The 26,880-nt window shown below is 37.2% G+C and overlaps 1 protein-coding gene across 3 annotated transcripts in view; it reads left to right on the top strand.

The window, feature by feature from the left end:
- Positions 1–24,940, top strand: part of DNAI3 (dynein axonemal intermediate chain 3) — a 30,091-nt gene extending 5,151 nt beyond the window's left edge. Inside the window, exons 2-23 of one of the 3 annotated variants that reach the window (XM_074597484.1) lie at positions 395–526; positions 1,853–1,891; positions 6,914–7,095; positions 7,655–7,759; positions 8,618–8,779; positions 10,215–10,414; positions 10,706–10,822; positions 11,500–11,690; positions 12,600–12,724; positions 12,828–12,917; positions 13,360–13,449; positions 14,204–14,332; positions 16,313–16,386; positions 17,606–17,753; positions 18,528–18,615; positions 19,584–19,714; positions 20,556–20,619; positions 21,047–21,177; positions 21,878–22,082; positions 22,501–22,589; positions 24,006–24,139; positions 24,693–24,940. In XM_074597484.1, the coding sequence (XP_074453585.1) occupies positions 409–526; positions 1,853–1,891; positions 6,914–7,095; positions 7,655–7,759; positions 8,618–8,779; positions 10,215–10,414; positions 10,706–10,822; positions 11,500–11,690; positions 12,600–12,724; positions 12,828–12,917; positions 13,360–13,449; positions 14,204–14,332; positions 16,313–16,386; positions 17,606–17,753; positions 18,528–18,615; positions 19,584–19,714; positions 20,556–20,619; positions 21,047–21,177; positions 21,878–22,082; positions 22,501–22,589; positions 24,006–24,139; positions 24,693–24,699 (2,619 nt within the window). In that variant the 5' untranslated portion in view covers positions 395–408 and the 3' untranslated portion in view covers positions 24,700–24,940. Of the gene's footprint in view, positions 1–394; positions 540–1,852; positions 1,892–6,913; positions 7,096–7,654; positions 7,760–8,617; positions 8,780–10,214; positions 10,415–10,705; positions 10,823–11,499; positions 11,691–12,599; positions 12,725–12,827; positions 12,918–13,359; positions 13,450–14,203; positions 14,333–16,312; positions 16,387–17,605; positions 17,754–18,527; positions 18,616–19,583; positions 19,715–20,555; positions 20,620–21,046; positions 21,178–21,877; positions 22,083–22,500; positions 22,590–24,005; positions 24,140–24,692 lie in introns of all 3 variants that reach the window. The other 2 variants (XM_074597486.1, XM_074597485.1) reach the window with 2 other exon arrangements.
- The last annotated feature ends 1,940 nt before the right edge of the window (positions 24,941–26,880 follow it).

Genomic DNA, 26,880 nt, shown 5'->3' with positions numbered 1-26,880 from the left:
TTTCTATACAGTATCATCTCCAGCTGCGTGGTTGCTACATGTAATTATGCATACAACTTCTTTCCAAGTTCGTCCTCCACAGAGCTACACTGAAAAATGAACTGGAAATAGGCTGTATATCTCAGGTCCTTAGCTTTCTGTAAGGGAAACCCCTATCCTAATTTAACCTTTCACTATTTTGGATAATCAGTTTCCACACTTAATCAACCCTAGACAGAAGTATGTTGGTCTATGTAATAGATCAGTTTATGATTTAAAATTCTGGAATATAGCTTTGTCTGTGTATGAAAATATTACTGTAATGATAAACTACATAGTCATGGACAAATTTTAATTCGTAAATGGTACATTCCATTATCTGTTTAAAGTTTATTGATGACGTATCTTTCTCTAGAGAAACCTGAAAAAATGTCAGAAAATCTCATATCCAGCAAGACCTCCTCGAAACGTCCAAAAACCTCAGCAAAGAAACAGAAAGGTGAAAACAAAGCTAAGAAATCCTCAAAAGGAAAACGAACACCACTTGGTACGTACGCAAGGTACAGCAGCAATGACACAAACAGTTATCTGGTCTCGCACAACAGCTACCTTAATTATTTTGGGCCTATGCATTTAAGTAAACACGAGATAACTTAGAATATGCTATTTTATATAAATAACCAAGAGATCTACAATTACTGATTATGGGTTTGTAACCAATATATGGAACATAACAAAGCTACACTGCAATATTTACGCTTTGTCTTGGTAGTTTAGATTTAATAGTTTGTGGTGTGATAACAACAACATTGAATGGGAAATCAGGAGGCTTAACAAACACAAAGTGGGGAGATTCACAAAAGCTAAGAGCCCAGGGAGAGCACGTCAGGCAGAGAGGTGCCCCCAGAAGCAGGAATTCAGGTGCTCAGGATCAGGCTGAGAAGGTACAATAATACAGCTTGAAAATATCCCAGTCTTACAGTTTAATTTTGCTGTGCATTTTATTGTGGGGTTTTTTTTCTGAGACGTGCTGAGATACTATCTCACTTGTCCCATTTGTAAAGTGTACAGTTAATGAAGTGTAATGCTAACGAGCCTTTGCTATATACAAATTTTTTTTTCTCCCAGGGATTCATGCACATTCTCAGAAAAGGAGGGAATGTACTCTTGCTTGAGTTTTATTTGTTTTGTTCTGTGAATTTTTTTCTGCTATGACACCCACCTTCCTGAAGTTGCATTCACCTTTTAATCACCTTTTCCTTCCTAGCTGATTAATTAATAGCTGTTGTGCTGCAGAGAATATCCTGCGCATCAGCGCTAATCTTTTCCCGTCCTACCTTGCTGTGAGGTTTGCAGACCCCTCTTCTTGGGAGCTGAAGAAAGCCTGGCTCCTGCAGCACCCTGCCACCCAGACCAAGAGGGGATTAACATCTGCTCCTGCCTGATGTTAGCCAGCCTTGCCCATTTATCTCCTCTTCACAATTTACATGGTAATTGCCCCAGGCAGGTGCTATCAGGTAGGAGGCAGTGCAGTTTTCAACCGTGAAAACTGCAGCGTGCACCACAAGATGACAGGTTTCTTATGGCTTCTCTCTTACGCAGACCACCTGCTCAAAATAAAAATGAGTTTTAAGTCTCCATAGTTTCAAAATATGCTAACATCTCTTTTAAGATACAGACCTATTTTAAAAGGCTTCACTCATTTCTCGTGTTAAATTTGAACTGAATAGAAATTATTTTTTGTTTCCTCTTCACAGTTTAGCTTATATATGCAGAGACAAAGATTTTAAATATTGCCCTAACAAGGAAAGGGCTGTCTATTTACTTTGTTAGGAAGAAAAATTACTGATAACATCACGTCATTATATTTCAGGTACAAAAGATGAAGTCGATCTTTCTATGGCTAGTATAGGTAAGTGCTATGATGTCTGGGCTTTAAAGTAACAGTTTTGGAATACTTTAAGCATTTTGAAGCTTCAATGTTACTAATGCCAGGGAATGAAAAGGAATGATTTTTTATGAATGAGAAAAATTAGAAACTATTAAGAAGTGCAGCTATTACAGTAATGATTACAGTACCACTCTCTGAGTAGCAGGCAGCGCACCAAGGAATGCAGAAACCGGTAGGTTTGCAGAAGATGTATTTATCTTAGGTTGAGAGGAGCTGGGATCAGGGGAAATAAAAAGCATCACAACAGAATTATAGGGTGAAAAATGTTTGCATTTAGTAATAGTTACGCAATTGAAAGAAAAACTTGAAAATTTTTTATCATTTTTAAATCTTTGATCTTTGTCAAACCATTATTAAAGCTGGCGAGAAGATGATTTTAGCATATCAATTGTGGTTTTTAATCATAGATATCCATAGGCATTGATTAACATGTTTTGCTTTGTAGGGGAAAAAAATCTGCCATTTAAAAGTCACAAGATATGAAGCATTTCTTTTGGCTTATGTGCTGTAGTGGTTTTGGCTGGATTGGTCAATCAGAATGACAGATGGCCCTCTCCCCCCCTCTCCTCAGAGAGGAGAGGAAGAGATAAGGAGATTTACAAGTTTAGAAAAAGAACTAAACTACTTTAATGAAAATAATTATAAATGAGGAAATAATAAATAATTTAAAAAATTTTAAAAAGTATACAATATATACAAAACCGTATCCAGCTCCCAGGATGACAATCACGTCACCAGCAGACACAGGGAAAGTCCCAGACTGGAGTCAGCAATGGACAGGAGCTGAATTCCGGATCTGGAGTCAGGAACACTCAGATCGGGACCAAAGGCAGACGAACGGACAGGGTCCTCCTCAGATGTCGACCATTGAAGAAAAAGAGTGAGCCCCTTTGCCCCTTTGATCCCTTAGCTTTTATACCGAGCGTGATGCATATGGGATGGAATACCCTGTTGGTCAGTTTTTGGGTCACCTGTCCTGTCCACTCCTCCCTATAGGTGTGACTCCTATACGCTTCTCTGCTCCCGACCCTCTAACGGGGCAAACAGCGAAGTGAGCTGACCTTGGTTGTTATGCAATAAGTATAAGCAAGAGCCTCTGTGCATACCGTTCCTTGGTGTAATCAGGTCTTATCACTCTGAGAGTGAACAGTGTCTGAACAATATGCTGTTAATTTCAGAGTTTAGTCAGTTAGAGGAGGCCCAGCTAAAAAGTAAAATTACAAACCAGAAAATTGGTTCTGTTTTACCTCAAACCAGGACACATGCAGGAAAAGTGCAGTTTTATGTGTGGCCAAGGTTAAGAACTAAAATATGAAATTATTTGAATTTAAATATATTCTTTTTTTCTTAATCACCAAATAATTTTTTAATGTTTTTTCACATTTCTGGCTGGATTTTTCTTCTGACCTGATTTGTGCAATTCTTCCCAGTTATAACTTAAATTTATATCAACGTAAAATTTATCTGCGGCTTACAGGAACAACCCAAAGGGTTATCCTCTTAATTGGCTTTTAACAGTACAGCTTTTATTGCTAAAAGCTAAAACAATGTGGCAAACTAGGAATATGCAAACTAAGTAATTTTTAAAGAAATCATAAATCACTTTTCTTCTTACATAATCCTATGAGGACACAGGTGGAAGTGAAAATTGCACTCTGATTAGCATCACCAAAATGGTTAAGCTGCAATTAATGAAAATGGACAACAAGTGATCCCTCAGATGATTAAAGTGTTATTTAAAAAAAAAAACAAAACGTATTTTCAGTGTTCCTGGAGATATTTAGTTTTGTCAGTAAGAGAATTTTACCTCCACCTAGTGGCAAATAAGTTTAGAGCTGTAATATCTAAACTATTCCTAGAAACCTGTTGCTAAAAACAGGAAAATAATGCTACTATAAATCCTGCACACACAGTGTCTGAATAAACTGTATGTATGGTATCTCCCTAGCGTAAGACCTGGAAGTGTTGTTTCCTTCTCTTAGAGCTTCTTTGTCCTTTGTGAAGGTCTCATAGCACTAAGTGCTGTTGGCTGTTAACAAATGAGTACAATTTACTATTAGAAAAACAATGTGAAGCCTCTAGATGCTACATACTTTTTACTGGAAAAGAATTCAATAAAAATGTTCATAATAGGAAGAATTCCAGTATCAGCTCCTTATGTTATCCTACAGAACCTATATTCTATAGTATAGAATCTATTATAATCTAGCATTCTATCATACAGAATTTTAGTCCTTTAGACTAAAAGATGTACGTATTTTAATTCTGATCATTACTTTGGTTTTAACTTGGACTTACAGCAATAGACCATTGAAGAGAATACACTTAGACTATCTGTCCTACTCTGGTCTCTATTGCAGTGACATCTATTGTATTTTTGCTTAACTTTAATGCATTCTTGTATTGTTTCATTTAACATTGAAACCTTCATCTCTTTGAAATTATTTTTTTTTTAGCACTAGCATTTGTGGACAAGGATGTATGCACAATTCAGCATTTTAAAAAATAACATCATACAAGCTTCCTGAATAACTAACAATTACTCCTGGTTAGAATTTCTGATGTATCAAAAAAAAAAAAATCTTATTGTTCAGGTTTACTTTAATTTATTTGAGCCATGGGAATAATCTTCTGAAAAAATGTCGCATAAAAATCAGCAAATTATGTTTATGTTTTCTGTAGGTTCTAGCCCTCCTAATTGCACTAGCCACATAACCAGCTCTAAGGACTGATATGTGCGAAGTTTTTGTTCCTTTGCTCTCCTGTCCATTCTGTCCTGTGAGCCAGCTGTGCACAGCAGAGGATGGAAATTGCAGTCTGTTTTGGTGCACAGCTCTAGGTTTCTATCCTATGATGCCATGAAACACCTATAAATTTAATTTGCAAAAGGAAGTCTAATTTTTTTTTGCTACAATATATTAGAATGTAAAGTATATCTGTACTGTTGCACTTTGTACTAGGGTTTGAGTCTCCTTCCTAATTACATCCTAATGAGGCCTCAATGTCCTTGCCTAGGGTGACCTGGGAGTCCTGCAGATCAACTTTTGCAGTCCCTTAAAAGGTTTAAGTGTTTCCAATCACCTTGGAATAAACACTTTTTCTGAGCCTGGTCTCATAGCCAAATTGATAAGCAAAATAAGAATCTAGGTCTTGGCCTCATTAGCGACAGAGAGATGTCAAAAAGGCAAGCACAGGGGCTCCAGAAGATAAACGAGCCCTGGCTTGGTCTGCTGTTACCAACAGTGAGTTTGGACCAGATGACTTTCAGAGATCTTTCCCAATCAACATCCCTATGATTTTGTACTTTTTTGAAGCATCCACACAGAAACTCCAGAAACCTTGGAGATATCAAAAATCAAAGAAGTCATGCAATATTAGCTACAACATGTGAAAAAAGTGAACTAATGGACTGGGCATGCTACAAATGGATTGTGTGCGCTACAAAATAACTAGCGCATGCCAAGTAAATCATACCCAGTTTAGTGCAGAGTATGCCAGAAGCATCATTCATGTCATTAATTTCAGTGATGACTATAGCAGAGCGGGTGCAGTAGAGGAGCAGCACTGAAAGATTTGAAAGGATAAATGTCAGATTCATCAAACATTATGTATTATCTGATAGGCTTATGCAGATATTTAGCTTCCCGGATGATAGAGATTAAAAAGGATTTATTGTTTTGTCAGTCCTTGTTGGCTTAGAGATGGCTTCTCAAAACGTGCTGAGCCAGCTGGTCAATATCATCATTTTAGATATATCAACTTCAATCTAAGGCACACACAAGGAGAAAACTACCACAGGTTCTGGGAATTAAGATGAAATATTAAATAACTCAAACTGAGAAAACAGAATGAAACAAAGAAGATAAGAAGTATCATCTATTACCACAAAAGCCAGCCCATTTCAGTACATAAAAATCCCACGTATACATGTCTCTATATCTTTTTCACTTTCCAGTTTATGAAAAAGATGAACATTCAAAGTGAACACCTACTAGCCTTCTCAGGCAAAAGTATAATGGCCTTCATGAAGAACGTTCTTACTATGGCAGCTGAGACATACAGCATGAGTCGGCCGGCATGGCAGTGTTGCAAAGGAAGAGAGTCTCTTAGGCGTCAGGATTCAATTAGCTGGGCCTATAGTGATCTTAATCACTTATATCTGTATGTAAGACAGAAGGCCGAACATGTAATTTGGGAAGGACCAGTGTTACATACATAAAGCTGACACACGCTTAACAAGAAGCACTGTATATTATCTTCAGATTGAGTGTTTGAAAAACACAGTCACCAGGTCACCTAACTGCAGCCAGCCTCACTAAAACAATGAAGGTGATAGTGCCAGAGCTAGGATAAGAAATAGCCATCTTGTTCTGAATTAGCGTGAAAGAACCTAACAGAGGTCATGTGTGTAGAAAAACAGCTATATATTCTCCAGCAAAGCTGAAAATAAAGTCTTGTATCTGACTTGAGTCTTAGTGACTTTGCTTTAGTGTCACCCATTAGTTGAGAAATAGACTCAACTGCAGTCTGAACTGTATGAGAGGAAGATGGAAGTCCAAAATCAGAAAAGCATCCTTATTTGGGATGGTATTGGAGCCTTGTTTAGATTAAACATTGGCTTAACACGGCATTGCTCTCCAGGGAAGGACTAGAGTATATTTATTCAAGGGCTCTCTCAAATCAGAGCCATGATGTTGCGTCCTTAATGTATTAAAAACAGTCCATTAATGCCTCTTCAGTAAAGCTCTTAATCACCTGTTGATCAAGAGGGGAAAAAAAAGCTCATACTAGCAGTAACATATTCATTAAGTAGGAAATGTTAGGTAGAGTCTTTTCCAAGATTAACAGAATGTCATATAATTTGTATTCCATGCAAAGGCATTCTGTTAGGAAACGGTAAAGACCCAGAGTTATTAAGGTATATGTGTATGTATAAACAACACTCTGAATTTGTTTATCATGCAATTTTGCTTTCTTTTGTAGGCCACCCAGAAATCTTTCCTTTAGTTTTCACTACAAAAACTCAAGAAATTTTTGATTGCCGAGTCCTTGAAGATGTCACAGAAGAAAATTGTTTCAAACTTATTAAAAAACAGGACATCATTCAGGACCTGAAAACAAGAGCTGCAATTTCTGATTTCCACCCTGTTAAAAAAGTTGTCCTAGTATGTAGCTTATTTCATTCTCACTTCAAGTCTTCATGCTCTCAAGAATATATATTCTTTTAATGAAAAGGTCTGTCCTTGTTTGACTGTGTAAATACACCAATGCTGTAATATCCAAAGGCTATAGGTCCTGGATCACTGTCAACTGAAAGTTTCTCATGGCACACCATGCACTTTTTTGTTTTTTGTTTTTACTAACTTTACATTAAAAATATGCTAAAAGTAACATAAATATTACTAGTTCTGATTCTGTGAACTGTCAAAGCTTCACATATTTTGGCTTCCCCAAATTCATGGTCTACTTATTGAGAATCATTAAAACAGTTTCTCTTCTGTTTAATTCTCTGTGGGAAAAGATTAGTTTTATCCCAGAGGTTTTTAATTACAAAATAAAATCCATCTTTTCTTTTCAATTAGCACATGAAATCCTCTGTTAAGACCACAAGATTAGCCAAGGATACTGAACTTACACTATTGGTAACTTTGTCAGTCACAGACTTCTGTCTGTTTTGGATGTTATTTGCTAACACTTTTCCACTAATTGCTTTAATTTAAATAGGAATATCCAGGGGAAGAACTTTTGGTAGTTTTTGATGCAAAGTTCCAGTACGGACAGAACTTTTACCTTGTTGCTTCTGAGGCAGCCAAGGAAAACCTTCTGAAGGTAAGAAAATCCAAGTATACCATGGCATTCTATCTATATTTCAGAATCTTCTCTCAAACATACAGTTCAGGAATGGTATTGTATTCATAAGCGTCTGGTGTGCTTAGTGTGCCAGAATGTTTCTCTAAAGGTTACTCTGATAATGGAAAAATATGTGTATCACTGTAAAAATATCTTTTATACTGAGAGAGACTGAGTGAAATTTTTGTATTTTACTTTAGAGGGCCAGTATAACCCCCATTGCTGCATTTTTAATCATAAGCATTAATTTCCTCTGCCAAGACACAGGTTTCTAAATAAGACATAAAAATAAAAGATTATAAAATATTGGGCCTCTTCAAAGAGATATTATTTTTCAGAATATGTATGTATATATTCTTCAAATCATACTTCAAAATGTTCTTGAGTTCTAAGTAAGTCTAGATACATTTCCCCTTGTGCACTGCATCATAGGAGGAGGTTTATGGGTAGATTATTTAATTTTTCAACATGAGTTTGTCACCCAGCATCAGGAGAAGTAACAATTAACAGAAAAGCAAATTGCAATTCCAGGCAGGAGGGCCTAATGTAAAAAATCACTACAAATTATTTTTATATAACAGCGATTTACTTTCAAGACAGCAGTCTCTCTTTAGTAGTTTAATATTTAATATGTAACGTTTATCAGAAAATTATAATGCACAAATGAATAGCACCTAACCCAATCGTACCCAGGGGCACTGTATAGCCAGACCTACTGCATTGAGGCAAAAGTAAAGAATATGTGAATAAAGACTGAAAATTGGGTTTCTAGTTCATAATTACATTTCAGTAACAAATTTTTGAAAAAGCACTATTTCACACTGTTTGATGTCACAGCCTCCAGAAACTACCGAAGAAAAAGAAGAAGAAAAAGAAGAAGAAAATGGAGAGGCAACCCTCGAAGTCCATCCTTATAAGCCTCCTGTCCACAAACCTTGGGTTTCTCTTGGCAGTGAAAAGGAAGTTGAAGAAGAATCTGTTAAAGCCACTGTTGCAAAGGTCAGAATCGACAGATGTTACTCAATCAAATAAATATCACAACCCCAAATTTATTTTAAGTTCAAAAAAAGAGAGAGAGCTAGCTTAACTCCTAACAAAAACTGAAAGTGGTACAAAAACTGGTTTTTTTTTTTTACAACTTTGTTCTTTTTAAATCCTGCAAATAAGGCATGTGAAACTGTATTGGACATATCTACTTCTTAAGCAGTAAGTTCAAAAGTCCTGATCATCTGGTCATTAGCGTCTCTGCCACTTTTTGCTCAATTTACTATCTGGCCAGATTACAAGTTGAGTCATTGTCATTATATTCTAAGGACCCAGTTCTGTTTCCATGGAGCCCAATGAACCCTTTTCATTATATGGATGGCACTTAAGTTGCATGCAAGACTTGTAAGGGCTCTCTACCTCGAAATACATGTTACCTATTACAGGTTATTACAAGCTGACTTTACAAAAAGACCTGTTTGATTAACTACACCTACAAATTATACTGAGAAAATTATACATCCAAAAAGTAGATCCACTCACAGCTGTCACCTAACTGGTCACATGTGGGGCATCTCCAAGCATTTAACTGTCCTTCAGTGATTTTTAGTCAATACCTAAATCCCAGTTCAGGGAAGACTGGCTAAGTTTTGATAGTTCTCAGCAACTGGACACCTTGCTTGTACTTTAATAGATGTCTGATTTTTCCAAAACTAGTTCACAGTCACTATATTTAACCCGCTTTCACAGTCTGAATATTCTGTATTCCACCTTGCTGGCAAGGTCCACTCAGAAGTATTCTCAGCTTACATTCCTTGCCAGTTCTGTGGGAGCTGCTGGGAAAAAGTACCTGGCTAGCAATCCAAGACAAAGCCATACCTCTCCACTGCCTGAAATCAAGTGCCTACCTCTTTTTGTGGGTAGAAGTCAAGCCACATCCCTTCTTCCTTCCTAGTTCTCACTATAAGGAAATTCCTCACTCAAATTTTTGTGGATCCTTTTTGGGATGCTTTTGTCTCCCTAGGCACTGCAAGGGAAGCTGAAATACCTCACCCAAAGTTGACAATTGCACTAAGAGGGAAGGAATGAAAAGTAAGGTCTTGGAAGTCCAATGCAGTAGTACATAAGACCTACAAACCAGTCCTTTAATTAAAGGTGCAGTTTTGACGTTGCATGAATTAGAAAATGTAATTCTCTTACCCTACTAGCAGTAATCCAAAACGTTACCTAAAGGCAACTTCTTGTTTTAGAAATACAAACCTGTCTTCTATTACATATATAGGTTATTTATATGAGTACTTCAAGATTTCAAAATGCAGAAATATAAGTAAACTCAGCACAGAAATCATCAATAGAACTAATTCTATATTTATATGAACGCTGCCATTTTACAGAAAGAACTTTCCAGCAACTTTCTCCTCTGCTAACTACAGAAATATCTCTTTTCCAGATTAAGTATATGATTTCTCGAATACGCAGGAAGTTTGGTGCACCGATTACATTTACTGATAAGAATGCTTCACATGTAAAAGACAGTTATGTTGAATGCACGTCCTATCAAGACAAAGCTTTCAGTATTAGAATGCTTGAAAAAAATGTGGGCATACAAATGGTTCCAAAAGTAAGAGAAGCTAGTACTCAGACAAAATGGTAAGTGTGAGAAAATATTTATCAGCTTATTTATTAAGCTAGGCATTGTTTCTGATCTCAGCTAAAGTTATGTGAATTAACTCAACTCTTCTGGAATCACTCAGTTACAAACTGATTAAGAGAACAGAACTGGATGCTCTGTTTGCATCTTTCTTCTTTCACTCTTTTCCAAATAGTTCCTAGAAAAACTGATTATATTAAGCTTTTAATTTTACACAACACATGGATTTCTGTCTTTGAAATTGTTTCTGTACTTACTCATATTCAAATTTATGGATTCCAATGGATTAGGACCTATCCAAAAAATGCAGCCACGCAGTATTTTCCTAGACAGTTGTCAAATGAAGAGAAAGAAGAGAGTCTGTCATCTGAGAAGCTGAAAGAATTTTTTACATCAGTACATTTAAGGTAAAATTACTGCAGCAATACACATTAAAGGCTACCTGAAATAATATAGAATACAAGCAAGAACTCTTGTCTGTGTGGACCATTGGCCTGGTCAAATACTGATTTGTTTGGGTTTTTGTTTGTTGTATATACTTTTTGGGGTTTGTTTGGGGTTTTTTTTGCATATGATTTTAATATTAAAAATATTAACTTAATATTTGTTTCTATGAAAATGAACATGAAGTCTATGCATGTTGGTTTAAATAGATATTAGAACTGTTAAAGTTGATAGTGATACATCTTTTCGAACAAGCTGCAAAAGCTGATCTTTCAAACACTGCTCATTCAAGCAGAGTCTCATGCAGAAGAGCAAAGGTGCTGTCCTACAGCCCTTAGTCATGGGACAAGTCCCACTTACTGTCACTTTTTGCACAAGAATTGGAGAATTGCACTGTACTTGATTCACACAGAACTAGAGTTAAATTCTTGGTCCAATTATTTATTTATATTTAAATGGAAGAGAGTTTCCTTACAGTGATGCATCACCGAGGAATTAATACTTTTTCTTTTTTTTTACTGCTGTGGTCATAATTTTGCGTAAAACAAGAGCTGCCTCTGTACAGAAATATTTGTGATTCTACTAGTGAGTAGTCACACCTGGATTATTGAAAATGTTAACTGTTCTTTTCACAAGACAGAATGGAAATTGCATTGCAGCAAAATGAAATTATGAATGCTTTTTTTGACGACTGGAAGGCCCTAGCAGAAGATGAAAGCAGTTCTGGTGGCAAGCCAGATGTTTATCTTAAAGCATACCAGTCATTCACAGATCTGCTCTATCTCAAGGACAGAACTATTAGCTGCGTTTGCTGGCATCCAACCATTTATGGTAATGTGGTTAAAATACTGATTTGAGACTTGAATGACATGTATTATATGGAAGCTATAAAATATGCATCTTTCATAAAATTATCAGCCTTTACATTTAAAAAAAAAATCAAAACTGATTTAGAATGTCTGAATTTCTGATTTGAGATGAAGCGAAAAATGAACTTTGTAGAGTTCAGACAGGCCGTGCAAAGTCCCTCACTCTAACAAGTAAGTGGAGACCATAGGAAAGGGAAATTTCTCCCATATGAGGCTCATTTCAGTGGGGCTGCAACTGTGCCAGGTTCTTCTGGTGGCTCTGTATACCACTGCTGTTCTCCCCATGGCTGGTTCTTGTAGCATGCATAATACTTGTGAGGAATGATAGAGCCACGACGGAACGTGGCTCTGCTGAGTGCCAGAGAGCATCATGAGACACACTAAATGTCTCTCCCTGCTCCCTGACATGGATTATTGCTCTACAAAGCCAGGCTTAAAGGCGCAGTTAAGTTCTATATAAATGTCCTAGCTGCACAGCATACTAATAGCCAACACTACAGCCTGTGTAGGAAATTAATTTCGCTACAAAAGATTTGATTTCCTCATGGGTGGCCAGGACTATATACTTGTCACATCATTTCAGGTGCAGTATTGCACCATTAAGGAGTAGTAGCACAAAAGTTGAATTTTATCCGGATCCTTAGGTTCTACAACTAATTGTTAAATAACTTAAGTAACAAAAATAATTTCCTTGAAGTTGGTCTGTAAAAAGAAAAATAGAAATACATGCTTGGTTTTTTAGATTTGTTTTTTTGTTTTTGTTTTTTTTTTTATTGCACTGTATTCAAAATATAAGTCACTTAGAATAATTAATGACATGTTGAATCTTGAATTGTTTCTTCTGAGAAAATTAGTTTTCTCTCTCAATCAGGGATTATAGCAGTGTCAGCAGGAGACCAACTTTATTATGAAGAGCAAGTTAACCTTTCTGAAAAATCGTTGCTGCAGCAATCAGTAATACTTTTTTGGACTTTTTTTGACCCTATCCACCCTCAGGTATTTAATCAGGACTTTTAAATATGCCAAGTGTTTAAATAACAAGAAAGCAAACAATCAGTGTGACTGTATTTCTCAACTATTTTGTTTTTCTTCTTTCTAGTTAATGTTGGAGTGTCCTGAGGACATTTACTGCTTTCAGTTCAGTCCAAGTGATCCAAATATCATTGCTGGTGGCTGCATCAATGGACAGGTGTTAATTCTCTGTTTAAGAATAAAATTGGCTATTTCTGTATTTTCTTACAGTATAAAAATAAGGGTGACGAGATGTACTCAACATCCATAACAACACATAGTGTTCCAAGACAGATATCACAGTCTCAGAAATTCTCTGATCCTGTACTGAAGTTATGCCTGGTTATTCCAGAGTTGAGCCATTACTGTATGATGCTTCTTTACAGTACTGATAAATAAGTCAAGCTGTAAAGACTCTTTTATGTTGTTGAGACAGGTGCAGTCTTTCAATTGATTGCATCAGACTGAAGAGGAAATATTTTAAAGGCTTCATAAGTTCTAGTGCAGAGAGTGAATTTCTTCTTTTTTCCCCCAAAACCCCCATGATTTCTATATGAAAACAATGTGTATTAATATAAATGATGAAATAATACATATTATACCCGATTTTTTTATTGGAGGTTGTACTGTGGGATATTTCTCAACATGAAGAAAAGCTCCAAAATGCAGAAACTGATGATGATGCAATGAAGATGACAGCAGTTAATACGGTGAATGCTTCCGTTCTAAATGTATTGCAGTACAACTGTATGCCTGGGGTGAAGAGAGGCAAAGTTAGAACCCAAGATAGTGGGGAAAAATGGGCAAAGGTATCCCGACTCAAAACAGGAGTACATAATCTTTACAAGGAGAGACTAGAAAGGATAAGAAACCTAATGAGTTCAGGAAATAAACCCATTATCACAATATAATGTCTACCTGATTAATCCAGCTTAATAGTTTTACTGCATTTTGTGCTGACTTGGAGTTCAATAAGACTGTTCTTTAATGGGCACCAGCATATGGTCAACTCTTGCCTAATGAAGCCTATCAAATACAGATAGCATTTGTTGCTGAATACAATACTGAAAAAGATTATGGAAGTTTATGGACAGAAAAAAAGGTAGCTTGGAAGATGAGAAGATTTCAGAAAGAGACGATAAAGAAGATAAGCCGAAGGGAGACCTAAGGGCAGAGGAGGAACTAGTAACATAAGTGGATGTGTGTGTGCCTGTGGAGGCACGTTAGAATCCTTTTTAGAGCTTCATATCCAAAGGCCGGTTTTGATGCTTTCCCTTTCTTCTTTTTTTTTTTTTTTTTTTTTAACCCCCAAAGGGAAGGTATTAGATGCCTAGAAAGTTCTATAAACTGATCTGAAATATGTGAAGAAGCATTAACAGTATGTAAAGTAACCTTTTTCCTTTGACAGGTGTACTTTTGTATTTTGGAAATATACTAAGATATCTCTCTTTAAAACATTTCTAGCCATCACTTATGCAAGTCCAAGACAGTAGCACAGAACCACCTCTAGTGAGATACTGCGCAGTCTCTTCCATACAGTATAGTCATAAAACACCAGTAACAGATATATATTGGCTGCCAGATTATTCTGAGGTGAGTCTAAAAATTAATTTTTCTTCTTTTTATTACTTTCCTAATCTACTACCTCAGAAATCAGTGTAAACTCAAGATAAAACATTAAAGATCCAATTATTTGTAATAGTCTTCGTTATTTCTCATTGCATTTTCTAAATACTAAATAATCTGGTCCCACTTGTCCTGTTCATTATGCTTTACAACTGTGCTGTGTTCTCAGCCTGATACGAATCTGCTTATACTGGAAAAAAATTTTCGTAGCTTTACTGAAAATTATAATTCAAAATTATAAAAAGCCTTCCGTATCTAAAATATGTTGAATTTCTACTATGAGCAATCCAGCCTGCCACCAAGAATTCACAGAAATAATTTCAATTAACTAAATATTTAGGCACCAAAGAATAGTGTTACTGTAGTTACCTTAATTCTCCCTGGGTGCTGTCTGTGTACTCTAAACTTACATTTTCTGTGATGGTTTTAAAGCTCCGTAGTATGTAGGATCTATGTAGTTAAAGGGTCCAACACTATTATAGGAGTATCGGATGCTCATTTACTATTAAAGTGCTGCAAATTGTTGCCCAAATTAATTTGAAATGCAAGTGTAGTCAAATGCAAAATAAAAAAAAGCAGGTCAAGAGGAAGAAAAATGAGATGTTTAAAAGGTTTATGCAAATTAATATATCAATAATTTTCAAAAACAAATTTTTAAGACTTCATAGATAATGCAGTCCTTAGCAACATTACCAGAAAAGTGAGGAAAAGGGTGCACATATATCATAAGAAGAAAGCTGACACAACTGTTCATTGTTAAATTATGCTACAGTAGTACCCATGGATACCAATTCGTACCAGATGTGAAACATGAAGAAAGGGACTGGATAACAGAATGCTGTTGTGGTTTTTGTTGTTTGGGTGGGTTTGTTTGGGGTTTTTTTGCCAAAGTTTAGGCTCAGAAACATGTTCTCATGTTCATCTGGGATAACAGATACAGGAAACCTGTGCTTGATAAATAACACTGACAAAGGAATCACTTAGCCAATATTTAACAACATGTACTAGGACAAACTTTTTGTTATGTAAACATGGAATACCGGTCAGCCTTTGCACTGCAGTTTTTATGGCAGAGTTCCTAAAATCAGCAGTTTGTTATTACATATCAATGAAAAAAGTATTCAAAGTCATATCCAGAACCTAATCCAGTTTTGCACGGTTGCGAGACTACCATTTTGACTCCAGGTAAGCAACCCTTGAATGAAAATAAGAGTAGGATTTGGCCTAAAAACCCCCAAAAGCGTAGCTGAAAGTTTGTCACATGGTTGACAAGTACAGTTTTAGCCAAAAATATATGTTTTGCATGGTCTGAAAATTATATTTGATCAGGGCATAGCCTATAATCACTTGTTCCCCCCCTTCCCTTTATTTTTCTGAATAAATTAAAATAAATTTCATATAAAACAATGACTACTTGGTAAATGATAAGTACTATGAAACATGCAGAACCTCACATACACAACTAAACTATTAATAATTAACATTTGAAGGTACAACTGCCACCCCGCAGTGTGGTCTGAATGACAATTTAAGAGAGATGACCCATGGTGTAAACTTGGTGAAGATATATCACTCCCACTACACTTAACTGTTTGAGATAGATAAATTTCTCAATTATTTGCTCTTTGGTTAAACTGGATAAAAAATTTACAAGCATGGCAACCTAAGGCATGCTGACTTGCAGTGGTACCAGCCAGTATCCTGCTGACTTCATTTAGAATTTTAGGTGTCTAGCAGGCAAAGCTGATATCAGTTCACTTGAAGTACCTTTATCAAATGTCCTGACTTTATAACTACAGGTTAGTAAGTCCTGATTTTCAAACCTTAACCAAGCAGAAACAGTGACTTAATTTCTAGAAGCCCATTTTATGTGTTGAAGTATTTACTTAAAAAAGTGTGTTGTCTCTCATCTTCTCCCCCTGTAATTATTACTACTGTTATTTTTAGGACAACCAAAGGGGTGCTACTTTTGAAAACAGAGCTGGAGTTCGCGTGCAGCTTGTAACCTGCTCCCCCGATAGGTACATACAATACATACTCTACAAGATGTCTTCCAGTTTCCTTTGGAAAGTTTTATGGAGCATACTCTGTGATTTAACTAGCACACTTCTGGATTCCTATCAGCTTATCCTGAATAGCTAAAATTCTGCATGCAGAAGACAAGCACATCAAGATCTTGGCCAGTTAAGCCCTTTACAGTAATGGCATTAAGGGTTCATTAACTGAAGAACCTCCCATGTATACGTTTATATTCTTTGTATACCTTAAGAAGCATCTTGGCCACGTATGCATTGGCCTGAAGAGCCATACCACCACACTTACATTGATTATGTGACCCTTGCACAAAAAGCTATTAATGATTTTGAGGCCAAAGAAATACTGTAAATTATATTTAAACTTGGAGACTTAGCTGTGTGAAAGATTGTCAAGGGGGCAGAATGCAAAAAGTGGAAGTAAACATTTAGCTTTCACAGCAGCAAAAGGTTTAAGGATTCAAGGCTGCATGTCTGGGTTCAATCACATATTTGCTAGTTACGTGAAAAGGAGGGTCAGAGGCAGCAAAACTTGGTAATGATACAAAGTTATTTTTCCTACTCAAAATCAGAGAAGACTTCAAAGAATTAAGTTAGAAGAATGACTGCAGTGTAATGCAAATAATGCACATGGAAGAAATAATTTAAAGTACTCACACACCAGGGTTCCAAATTAAAAATATCAACCTAAAGTAAGAGCAGGGGAATCTCTAATGTCACCCATGAAGAGCACAGGCCCTAAGCAACTCCTGTTAGAAAAGGGAAAGAGATGTCAGAATGAGGAAAATTATCATTGTCTATATCAAATCTGTGAATGGATGTCCAGAGTAGAGCAACAGGAACAATCACAGGGATGAAAATTCCAGTGAGGTGACAGATTCAAGGGAGTGGGACCATTTGCCTTGAATGTCAGCAAATAAATCGGTACACACAAGAATTGGGAATGAGGTTCTATTTGGATTACTAGGTTACCTGCGACAGAGTTCTGTCCAGTTCTCTGAGCCTCCAGGAATTTTACCCGGGTAGTGCCAGTAACTTCACCCACTAACCTTCCATAAACAAACTGTATGAATTTGTCTGCCTTTCAAAGTCTCTACACAAAGTTTGAAGGTGAAAGGCTAAAAAACCCCAAACTTTAAAATATGTGGAAAACTGCATCTGACTTTGAAACATAAACAGGGAATAATATTATACAATCATTTTGCAGCTCAATATTATTTTGGGATATTCCAGCCACCAAAGTTCTTGAACAACCTTCATCTGAGAAAATGAGAGAGGAGGAAATTTTTGATATGCCCCTTGATGTTCCAGATACTCTTAATCATCTAGATCTCTGCTGGAAACCTCTCATAAAGGTACTGTACGCAACTATAGCACAGAAGGATCAAGTAGATATGGCCAGAACTCCATAGGAATGTATTCTTTTGCTTCCCAACTCCTTACTTAATTTTTCCAGAAAATTGTAACTGACTTGTGAATTTCCTTCTAATTATGAAATGAAAGATTTCAATGCTCCTCTGAAACTTTCAATAAAACGCATTTTGAAAAGCTAGCTCACAAGAAACAGCATGACTGCCTCTTAAAAACTGCAGTAGGTGCAACAGTAGTTGTGTTAATCGTGTAAGTTCCTGTCAGCCTTTTCAACTGCTCTGCTGTCTATCTCAGCGGGTCAAACTGTTCAAACATGGTCACGGTCAACAGACCCATAATTATTGGCAACACAACAGCCAATCTGATGAAAATGGTCATAGCAGTTTGTAAAAAAAGTAAGGCTGAAAATAATCCGTTAGGTAAAAATAAATAATAATTTTGGACCTGCTAATCTGTGCTGCTCAGAATAGCTGCAGCTGGTTACAGTTGTTGAATGCAAGCATGACCACTGGAGCTTGTGGGGTTTTTTGCTACAAATATGGCAAAATCCTTACAGGGAAAGGACAACGCGAGAAACCACAGGTTTGCATTTTCTCTATGCTTGCACGTGAGGCAACAAATACTGTTCACGGAGTATTACAAACTCTGCTAATTGAAAAGACCTGTGCCATTACAGAAGAAAGTCATTTAGTCTTGTACTTCAAAGACCTGACAAAAGTTATCACATGAGTTAGCAAATGCATTTTTTTTCTGAACAGATAAACCTGTGCGAAAGTGATACCAACACAGAATACAGTCCCGTCAGAATTAGTTTAAGGGAACTGCATTATCATTACAAAACCTCAGGTAATATTTTTAATACACCTTATTGGGGAGAATGTTTTAATAAGCTTATATTTCAGTATATACCTAATGAAAGCTGAGCAACAAAATGCTGTATAGCTAAATGCATCTGGGGAAAAAGGTTTCTTAAATGTACTGGTATTCAAAGTGCAACATACATGTATTGACTACGAAGATACATACACGTATTGAATACAAAAAGAGCAGTTCCATATCCACAGTAACTCTGCCAGGTTTCACTTAATAGCCCGTGCAAGTCCCCCATCTGGTCTCTTCATCCCTGAAACAGTATGTCCTTTTCAGCCCTTATAGAATACTATTTTTAGAAAAAGAATCCTGCGATAATGGTATATATTGTAGGTATTTCTGTACTGCTTTGGATAGAGCTGTCACCCTTCACTACAGAACGCAAAGTGCTAACTTCACGTTATGTAGAGATCAGTTCTTACTGTGGTTCTTTGTGGTGGGGACACACTACTAAGCCCTCTCTAAAGTTGGCAAGGTGACATACAGGTGGCCCAAGAGTTGTACCAGAAAACACCTTTCTGGCAGCTGATCTGCTGTGGCGTCGCTGCTCCAGTGCCTGCTGTCCCACCACAGAGTGCAGCAGGCAGGTTGTGCCATTCGCTGGAGCAGAAACATTAGCTCCTCGTTGCAGCAGCTAAAGGGGATGCGTAAGGGCACTTCCCACAGAGACACTGATGCTGCGTAAAACTGATGAAGAACAGAACGGTGCTACCCTAAGTAGTTGTCTGGGGATGGGAAGCGCTGACGTCAGAGCAGCTGCAGCAATAGGGAGATTCCACCAGGAAACAGTTAACCTGCAAAACCGCGGCTTTACTTGGCAGTCTGTCTTCATCTCTGCCCTTGAAATTCTCCTTATCCATGGACTACCTTTACAAGACTAAGGATTTGCTTGGTCTGATGAATTCCAGTGTATAATAAATAGATGTATCCATACTGTTTCCCAGAGAAGGTGCAATCTCTGAACACACTGGAAGTCCCTGCCAAAGAGAGCCCATACACAGAGATGAGTACTCCTTCGAGCAAAAATCTGAAAGCACTACAGAATATCTCCACCAGCTTTTTTGTCGGAACTGAAGTAAGTGAAAATAACAGATTGCCAAAAAAAATGTTAATCCAAGATATCCAAAAGACTGAACCATTAAATAACAGAGTTTTCACAAATGTATGGACTTGCATATTTTCTTCAGGTGTTAACTAAAAAGATCTTTCTGGGCACGCCACATTTTACTCCCATTTTAATGCATTTAGTTACTTGCTTAAAATAATACTAACCCCCCAATATTTGATAGACTATGAACCCTTACTTCATGGGCGGAATTAGAAGACATTTACAAAATATGTTGAACTTAACTGCCTGCTATCAGGAACCAAACAATAATTTCTTATTCCAGAACCCATAAGATTAGTAATATTATTTTAGTGTTTCCCCAAGTGCCAGGTGAAAACATTTACACTACGCTTTCTCCCACAACTTATTTCTACTTCAGGAAGTCCCAGCTATTCATAGCCTTCTACCTACCCTACGTATCTAAAATTCCAAAATCTTTCCCAGTTCTGAGTTGATATGGAAATGAAAATTTGGCTTCTAGCTACCTTTTTGCTTCCGGTCACCTTTTCCCCAAACACTGGAGCAAAGTATGAACTGTAAAAACCAAGCACCTAATTCTTCAGGAAGGACTGCCACTGCTTGCATACAGCATGGTAAATAAAGCTGTTTTGGTGATACATAACTGAAAAATGGTGATCCAAAATTTTAGTGGTTTTTCAGTCATTACCTGCAAATTTAGTTTTAATTTACTCAGAACATGTTTAATGATGGTTATAATTAAGTAAAGTCACAGTTTAAAAGTAAGTCACCTTGCTATAAGCCACCAATCTCTAATGTTAGCATTTACTTGATTTTTCTGGCATCACAGGATGGAGAAATTGTTTATTTTGACTGGAAAATGGAAATCGATAGTGACTTGGCAAAACCAGTTAGTAAGTTCAAGTTTCTCAATACCTGTTTAAATCTTAATATATTGCTCACTTTAAAATATTTGCACCTATATTCTGTCATTTTTAGGTTCTTGCTCATCTGCTATAATAGTCTCTCTCACTGATGACAGCAGGATTTAGCAGTAGACCCTCAAAAGTGCAAGCAGTTGAGCTGTCATGACAGAATAACAAAAACCCTTGCCAGTATCACAGGTGCATCGCTAGGTACCTATTGGCACAAATCATGAAAGTAATCAGATTTACGGCAATTCCAATTCCTATACCTTGTGAGCAAAAAAATGAGGCTAGAATCTTTGAAGCCTGTGCTGGATCCTGCACTCTTTTTCCCACCCCCTCCCCACGTAGCTCCCATTGTGAAGATGATCCCTAAAGCACTAGTCACAAGCAACTGCCTTTTTCATCCCATTAGGTCAGAAGCACGCTCAGAAATACACCACCCACACTGAAACTATCAACACTCTCCAGAGATCTCCATTTTTTAAAGACATTGTTCTAAGCATTGGAGGCCGGAATTTTGCCATTTGGAAAGAAGGGGTTACAGTAAGTTACTTTAACACAGCTGTAACATAATTGATAGATAGACAAGACAGAACTATAATAGCCTCAGAGACTGTATTTTCAGAAATGGTTGTAAGTCACAAAGCATCATAGTTCAGAAATAAATTTGGTTTAAGAAGAGCATTTCCTTTTTCTTCAGATGGGAAAACTATTTTAGAAATAGCTTTGTAAACCTGCCTTTTACAGAAAAAAAAAATAAATAAGTGATCTTCTTTAATTCCAACCTTGTAAAAACTGTAGCTTCTCAACAGATTATTTCTGCTGCTAGGGAAACTGAAGAATAAACGTAACGTGTGCTAAACAGGTCTGAAGAACTCTTATCTAGGATGCAGTCTTTTCATTATGTGAAGACAAAGAAACATGGGGGTTTTTTACAGTTCTTCTCATGTAAGAATCCAGGTTAGCTGCACCTGGCAAAATCTCAAGATCACAGATTTTAAGAGCAGATAGACAGATTACCTTAACGGACTGGAAGTGAGATATCAGGTTTTGTACTTCCTCACAATTCTCTTTATCTGCAGAAGGTGATACCAATTTTGCCATTGATATAATTTTTATAATAGGATCATTTCAATTGTGAATGTTCTCAAATGACAGGAGATTTGAAGTAGTGAATGGATAGTACTGTTTGATTGTTGGGTTTATCTTTTATTTGTTTTAAAAAAAAAAAAAAAAAATTAAGACCGGCCCGATCCTTCAGTCAAGCTGCTCTGCAGGAAGATACACTGCAGGACAATGGTCCTTAACAAGACCGGGAGTTTTCTTCATTGGCAGAGACGATGGAAATATAGATATTTGGGACTTACTGAAGAAAACTTATGAACCATCTCATTTCCAGAGCATCTCTGAATCAAGGATTACTTTCATCAGCCCGTGTACTGCCTCACGTATGTTGACGGTGATTACACCTTGCTGTGCCACCCTGTTTGCAGAATGGCCCATGACTCCAAGGCACACTAATCTTGTTACAGATGATCTTATATCATACATAAGTACATACTTCCACTAATTTAACACTGCACTGTATATTCAAAAATGCATATGTCAGTTCTAAGTGTACTACCATAGCATAAAGCAACTGAAAACATTTAATTAAAAAAAAAAGTTTGAAGAAATATAAACTTTAAAGGGGATTTCATTTGTTAAGAAAATACGAGAGCAATAAGGCTGCTTCTTTGCTGCAGTGAACAATAAACCAAAAAGACCACAGCAAAAATGAACCCTCTATAGCTCATGTTTGGGTGGAGGTATGTGTTACTATTGGAATTTAAATTGTTTATATGGCTTTTGTCAAATATCTTTCAGCAAATCAGCATTTAGCTGTTTCTGATGATCTTGGAGTACTGCATGTTTTGGAAATCTGTCAGACACTAAGTGAGGCTTTGAGGAATGAGGTTGGTAAGAATTTTTATTAATCTCTGTGACACTTTATCCTGAAAACTCCAACACAGAAACAGGCCTACCTGGAAAAACTTGCCTTCAAATGGATGACAATTAATTTGAGATCAGTATGGCTCTACTCTCCAAAGATCGCCTGTAGCAAAGCTGGCTTTTCACAGAGCTCAGATAGGAGGCACCTAAAGGAAACCTGGGTGACAGCTGGCAGAGTTCCATTGCTCCAACCCGGCTACATGGAAACACAGTAAAGAGTTCAGCATTTTTTGCCACATGCATAAAATGACACCTGGTTTCATGCATTAAAACAATGCCATATAATGCATGGTAATGTAAACATACCGAGTTTCTCTTTCTCTACACTTTCTTGTCCACATTTGCATCATTATTTTTTTTCCTGTAAATTTGGTACTTTGATTTACACATCTTAGTACCTGATTCTAGCTTAGTTAAAGCACAGTTTGCAAACTGTTACTAACATTACCACTCATTCATTCTCTTTTAACATAAGGACTGTACGTACCGAAGGGGCATGGGGACAAATGAAACAGTTTTAATTTCTCTTTATTTCAACACCATTTTCAGTCGTTCTTTACCCCCACCTCCCAGCCAAAGATCAAGCTAGTGTTTTCATCTCATCCAGTCTAGCAGTCTTGCCTGCTGCCTAGTCTGTTATTTTTACATCACAAAATCTTCTTCCCATCCTATCCCAGTTTTAAGTTAAGTTTATGTATGCACTTAAATAGTTTCTAAACATCCCAATAAAGGTTTGCTGTGTGCAGAGCTACAGTATGTAGCAGTATAACACCGGGTCAGCAGCCTCCTTTTAGTAAAAGTAACGTCTCCACAGCAAGGTAGGAGACTAAGAGCTATAACATGAGGAAACACATTGCTTCTGCCTGAATTACATGTGTTTTGGAACTATGCTATTTAGGGCACAGAATTATTAACCCGTGAGCAGTCATCAGTATTTAGATTACGTTAATTCTAACTGAAGCGTTCACTAAAAAATACTAAGTTGTTCAAGAGACTAACGAAAACTAGAACACAGAATCCCAGGTAAATGCACAGCGTAATACTGAAGTATGGCATTTCATGGTTTCTTTGTGCCTGAAGTTGTGTCAGTGAGGATTTGGACTGATTTAGTGAAATCACTAACCTAAAACTGGTTTAGTTATTTCAGTGCAGGTTCCTGAAGGATGACCTACTTGGAGTCAGTGGAATAAAAATTATTTAACCCCATGCATATTTGTATCGAAAATCAATTTGTTTCAGTCCATATCTTTATATTTATTTGTATAAAGAGAGGTATCTATATTCCCAATATAGATAAACTAATAATACCGTTCAGATCATCAGCAATAATTCTGTGTCTTTGGGCGTGTAATGACTCTTTTTTGTCATTGTGTTAATAGCATGCCAACGTACTTGATTATTTTGAAAGAGAAGTCAAATATCTGAAGTACTGTGAAAAAGAGTTTCAAGAGTATCAAGAGTTTCGAGCCAAAACAGAATTGAAGTGGAGCTGGAGGCACCAAGGAAGAAAACAGTAAGGATGTTATGCTTGGAATTAAGAAAATTTTCTTTGTTTCTTTGGGTCTTTAAAAAGGCACCTGTTTTGCTAAGAAGGATTTCCCATAGTGTTTTCAAAGATCGGGATGAACATAACCAGAATAGCTTAGCAGCTCCTTATTTCGTATTTACAGTTCTTAGGAGTGGTATCGATGCTCCTAGTTTATGCGAGTTCAGGTCTTGGTTAAGTGAAACTCCTGCAAGAGCATAAGAGCATTAGAGCCTACGGACCTTAAACAACCCTGAATTTGCTTTTCTTTTCACACCAGTTGCTCTTTCAAAAACTTACATTTTGGCAACATTGCTCTTTCAAGCCAGGAGAGACTCTAGCCTTCCATTCTTGATTCACATAAGGATTTTGCCTATCCATTCTTTAGTAAATGGTTTAATAATACCAGCTAATCAACCAAGAAATGACAATTCAGTCAATGTTGCCCTAGGCGATGCCTCTTTTAATTAATTTGTGATAGGACTGATAGTATCCACTGGAAAGCAATGGGGTCACATACAGTTATGTGTTTTTCCTTCAGTGAATGACTGCTCTACAGAAAACAAAAGAAGATATGGAGGAGCAAGAAAATGCAGACTATATGGTGTTTCTGGACCTGGAGAAGCAGATACTAACGGATTTAGGACTAGTAAAGGGAGAAGAAATACTTTCCTCATCAGATGCTTAAAGATCATTATCACCTTTAGAACCAGAAGAAGTTTTTTATTTCAGGACCTCTTTATTTCAGCAGAACATGTTTAGCTTCAGAAATAAAGCATCTCGCAGTTAGAGATTGTTGTTTTATTAACTTTAGCCATTTGTTTACTGACAATGTGGTTAGAGAACAACTGTTTTGGGCACATTTCCCCAACTATCTTTCATTCATACAGTTATAATGAATATTCTGTCTGTTTAGTTTTCAAAGTTCTGTGTCTGTCAGAACTCTACAAACTGTAAAAATCCTAAACACAACTCAGCCGGTCAAACCAACATGCCAGTATTCACCCTTCCAATCTACATCCCCCTCCTCCCACCCGAGTGGAAGCCACACATCTCCAGCAGTTACATTCACACAGGCCATCCAAATTCTGCTACTCAGCTCCAGCAAGCATCTCCTCCCTCATCGCCAAATTATTCATTCCTCTTGAAAACTTAGGGACAAGCAGTCAGTTTTGGAGGTTTTTTGAGAGGTCCAGGACATTTCCTACTGTGGAGATACGGTAACCGAAAGCACTCCAGAGCAAAGGACGCTCACCTGAGACATCTCCAGCCCCACGTGCCTGAGCTGTGGTTGAAGGGAGAAGGGGAGGTACGCAGGTACACGGGTACCTCAGGTGACCACAACAATCACAGTAACACAGGAGATGGAAGGAGCAACTCCTCGTGCAAAGGCTCTGCTCTCACCTAAGGGATTTAAAGATCAAAACTAGACCCTGAGTTGCTCTTATAAATCAACAAGCCATTGCAGCTCATGAAGCACAGGAACAAAGATTTTTTTTTACACTAAAGACGATTTCCATCATTAGCTAGCTTTATTCACTACAACTTCCACAGGCAATTGTTTCCCCAACTGGCATGTGCAGTCACCCATATTACAGCAGGGAAGAGAGGTGGCCATCACTGCTACAAGAGGATCTATCCCAAGAAGATTGCCACAATGCTCAAAAGGCACCACACAATGACACTGCTTAGGTGCTCAATGTCAATGCTCCCTCAACAGCAACCTGGTTCTCTTCCCTTAAATGCACCCACAACAAATATTCACCATGCTATAAAGTCTTCTATTTATTACTTACTACACTTAAATGATAGGGGAGCCCCTTACATCTGAATCCATACATTGATACACTAAAGGAGGACCATATAAATTACTAAACAAGTTTCAGGGACTTCTGAACCAAAAGCATAGATCTGACCACACTATTCATAAACCTCCAAACTTCACAGGCTGAACCACTTTTACTTTCCATCATCAGATTAGAAAATGATTGTTACTTAAGCCTGGCAAATGCTTACAAATGGAAAACCAAAGCCGTTAAAGTATACTGTTCACTTGAAGAAATGAGTATTATTTAGAACAAAGAGCTTCTACACCAAGCACACCGTGGCTGTTGGGTGTGTGCACTTGTCAAAAGACAATTGTTCTTGAGAGATCAAACGGTGTCACACAGAAGTTTTAATATTTACCAGTGTAAATGAGTAACAGCTCATGAATATTAATGTTCATCCTCCATCCACAGAGACGACTCTTTCATAAGCCGTGTTCTGCTGGTTGCTCGTTTCAATAGCCAGGCCAGACACCATGTAACTGAGCAGACCCTGTCAAGCAGAAATTAAATCTATCAGAGGAGGACAGATTAAACTCTATACGGGTGAGTTCACTCTTTCCATGACTCACCAAACTGTTTGAGGGTCACAGACTCCTGTCAAACAAATGTCCATATGGTCACAGTAGACACTAATGCACAAAAGACGAGTGACACACGGGGGATTTGCAGAGAGGATCTTTGGCTGGCAAGTGATTGCTCTGCTTCGTCAGAACAAAGCGTAGCCAAATACGAAACAGGAGCAGTGGGAGTCTCCTATGTCCCAAAATAAACATTGCAAATTGGTTTTAGGTAGCGTTAAAAACATGCCACTTCGATTTTCATGTACTTTTAACACTTTAACTGAACTTTGGTCAGATTTAAGATAGGTTTGGTGCCACTAGATAAAACTTGGTTTGAAAA

This window comes from Larus michahellis, chromosome 8 (assembly GCF_964199755.1).
Source record: "Larus michahellis chromosome 8, bLarMic1.1, whole genome shotgun sequence".
Taxonomy (NCBI): Eukaryota; Metazoa; Chordata; class Aves; order Charadriiformes; family Laridae; genus Larus; species Larus michahellis.
This window is presented reverse-complemented; position numbering and strand designations above follow the sequence as displayed.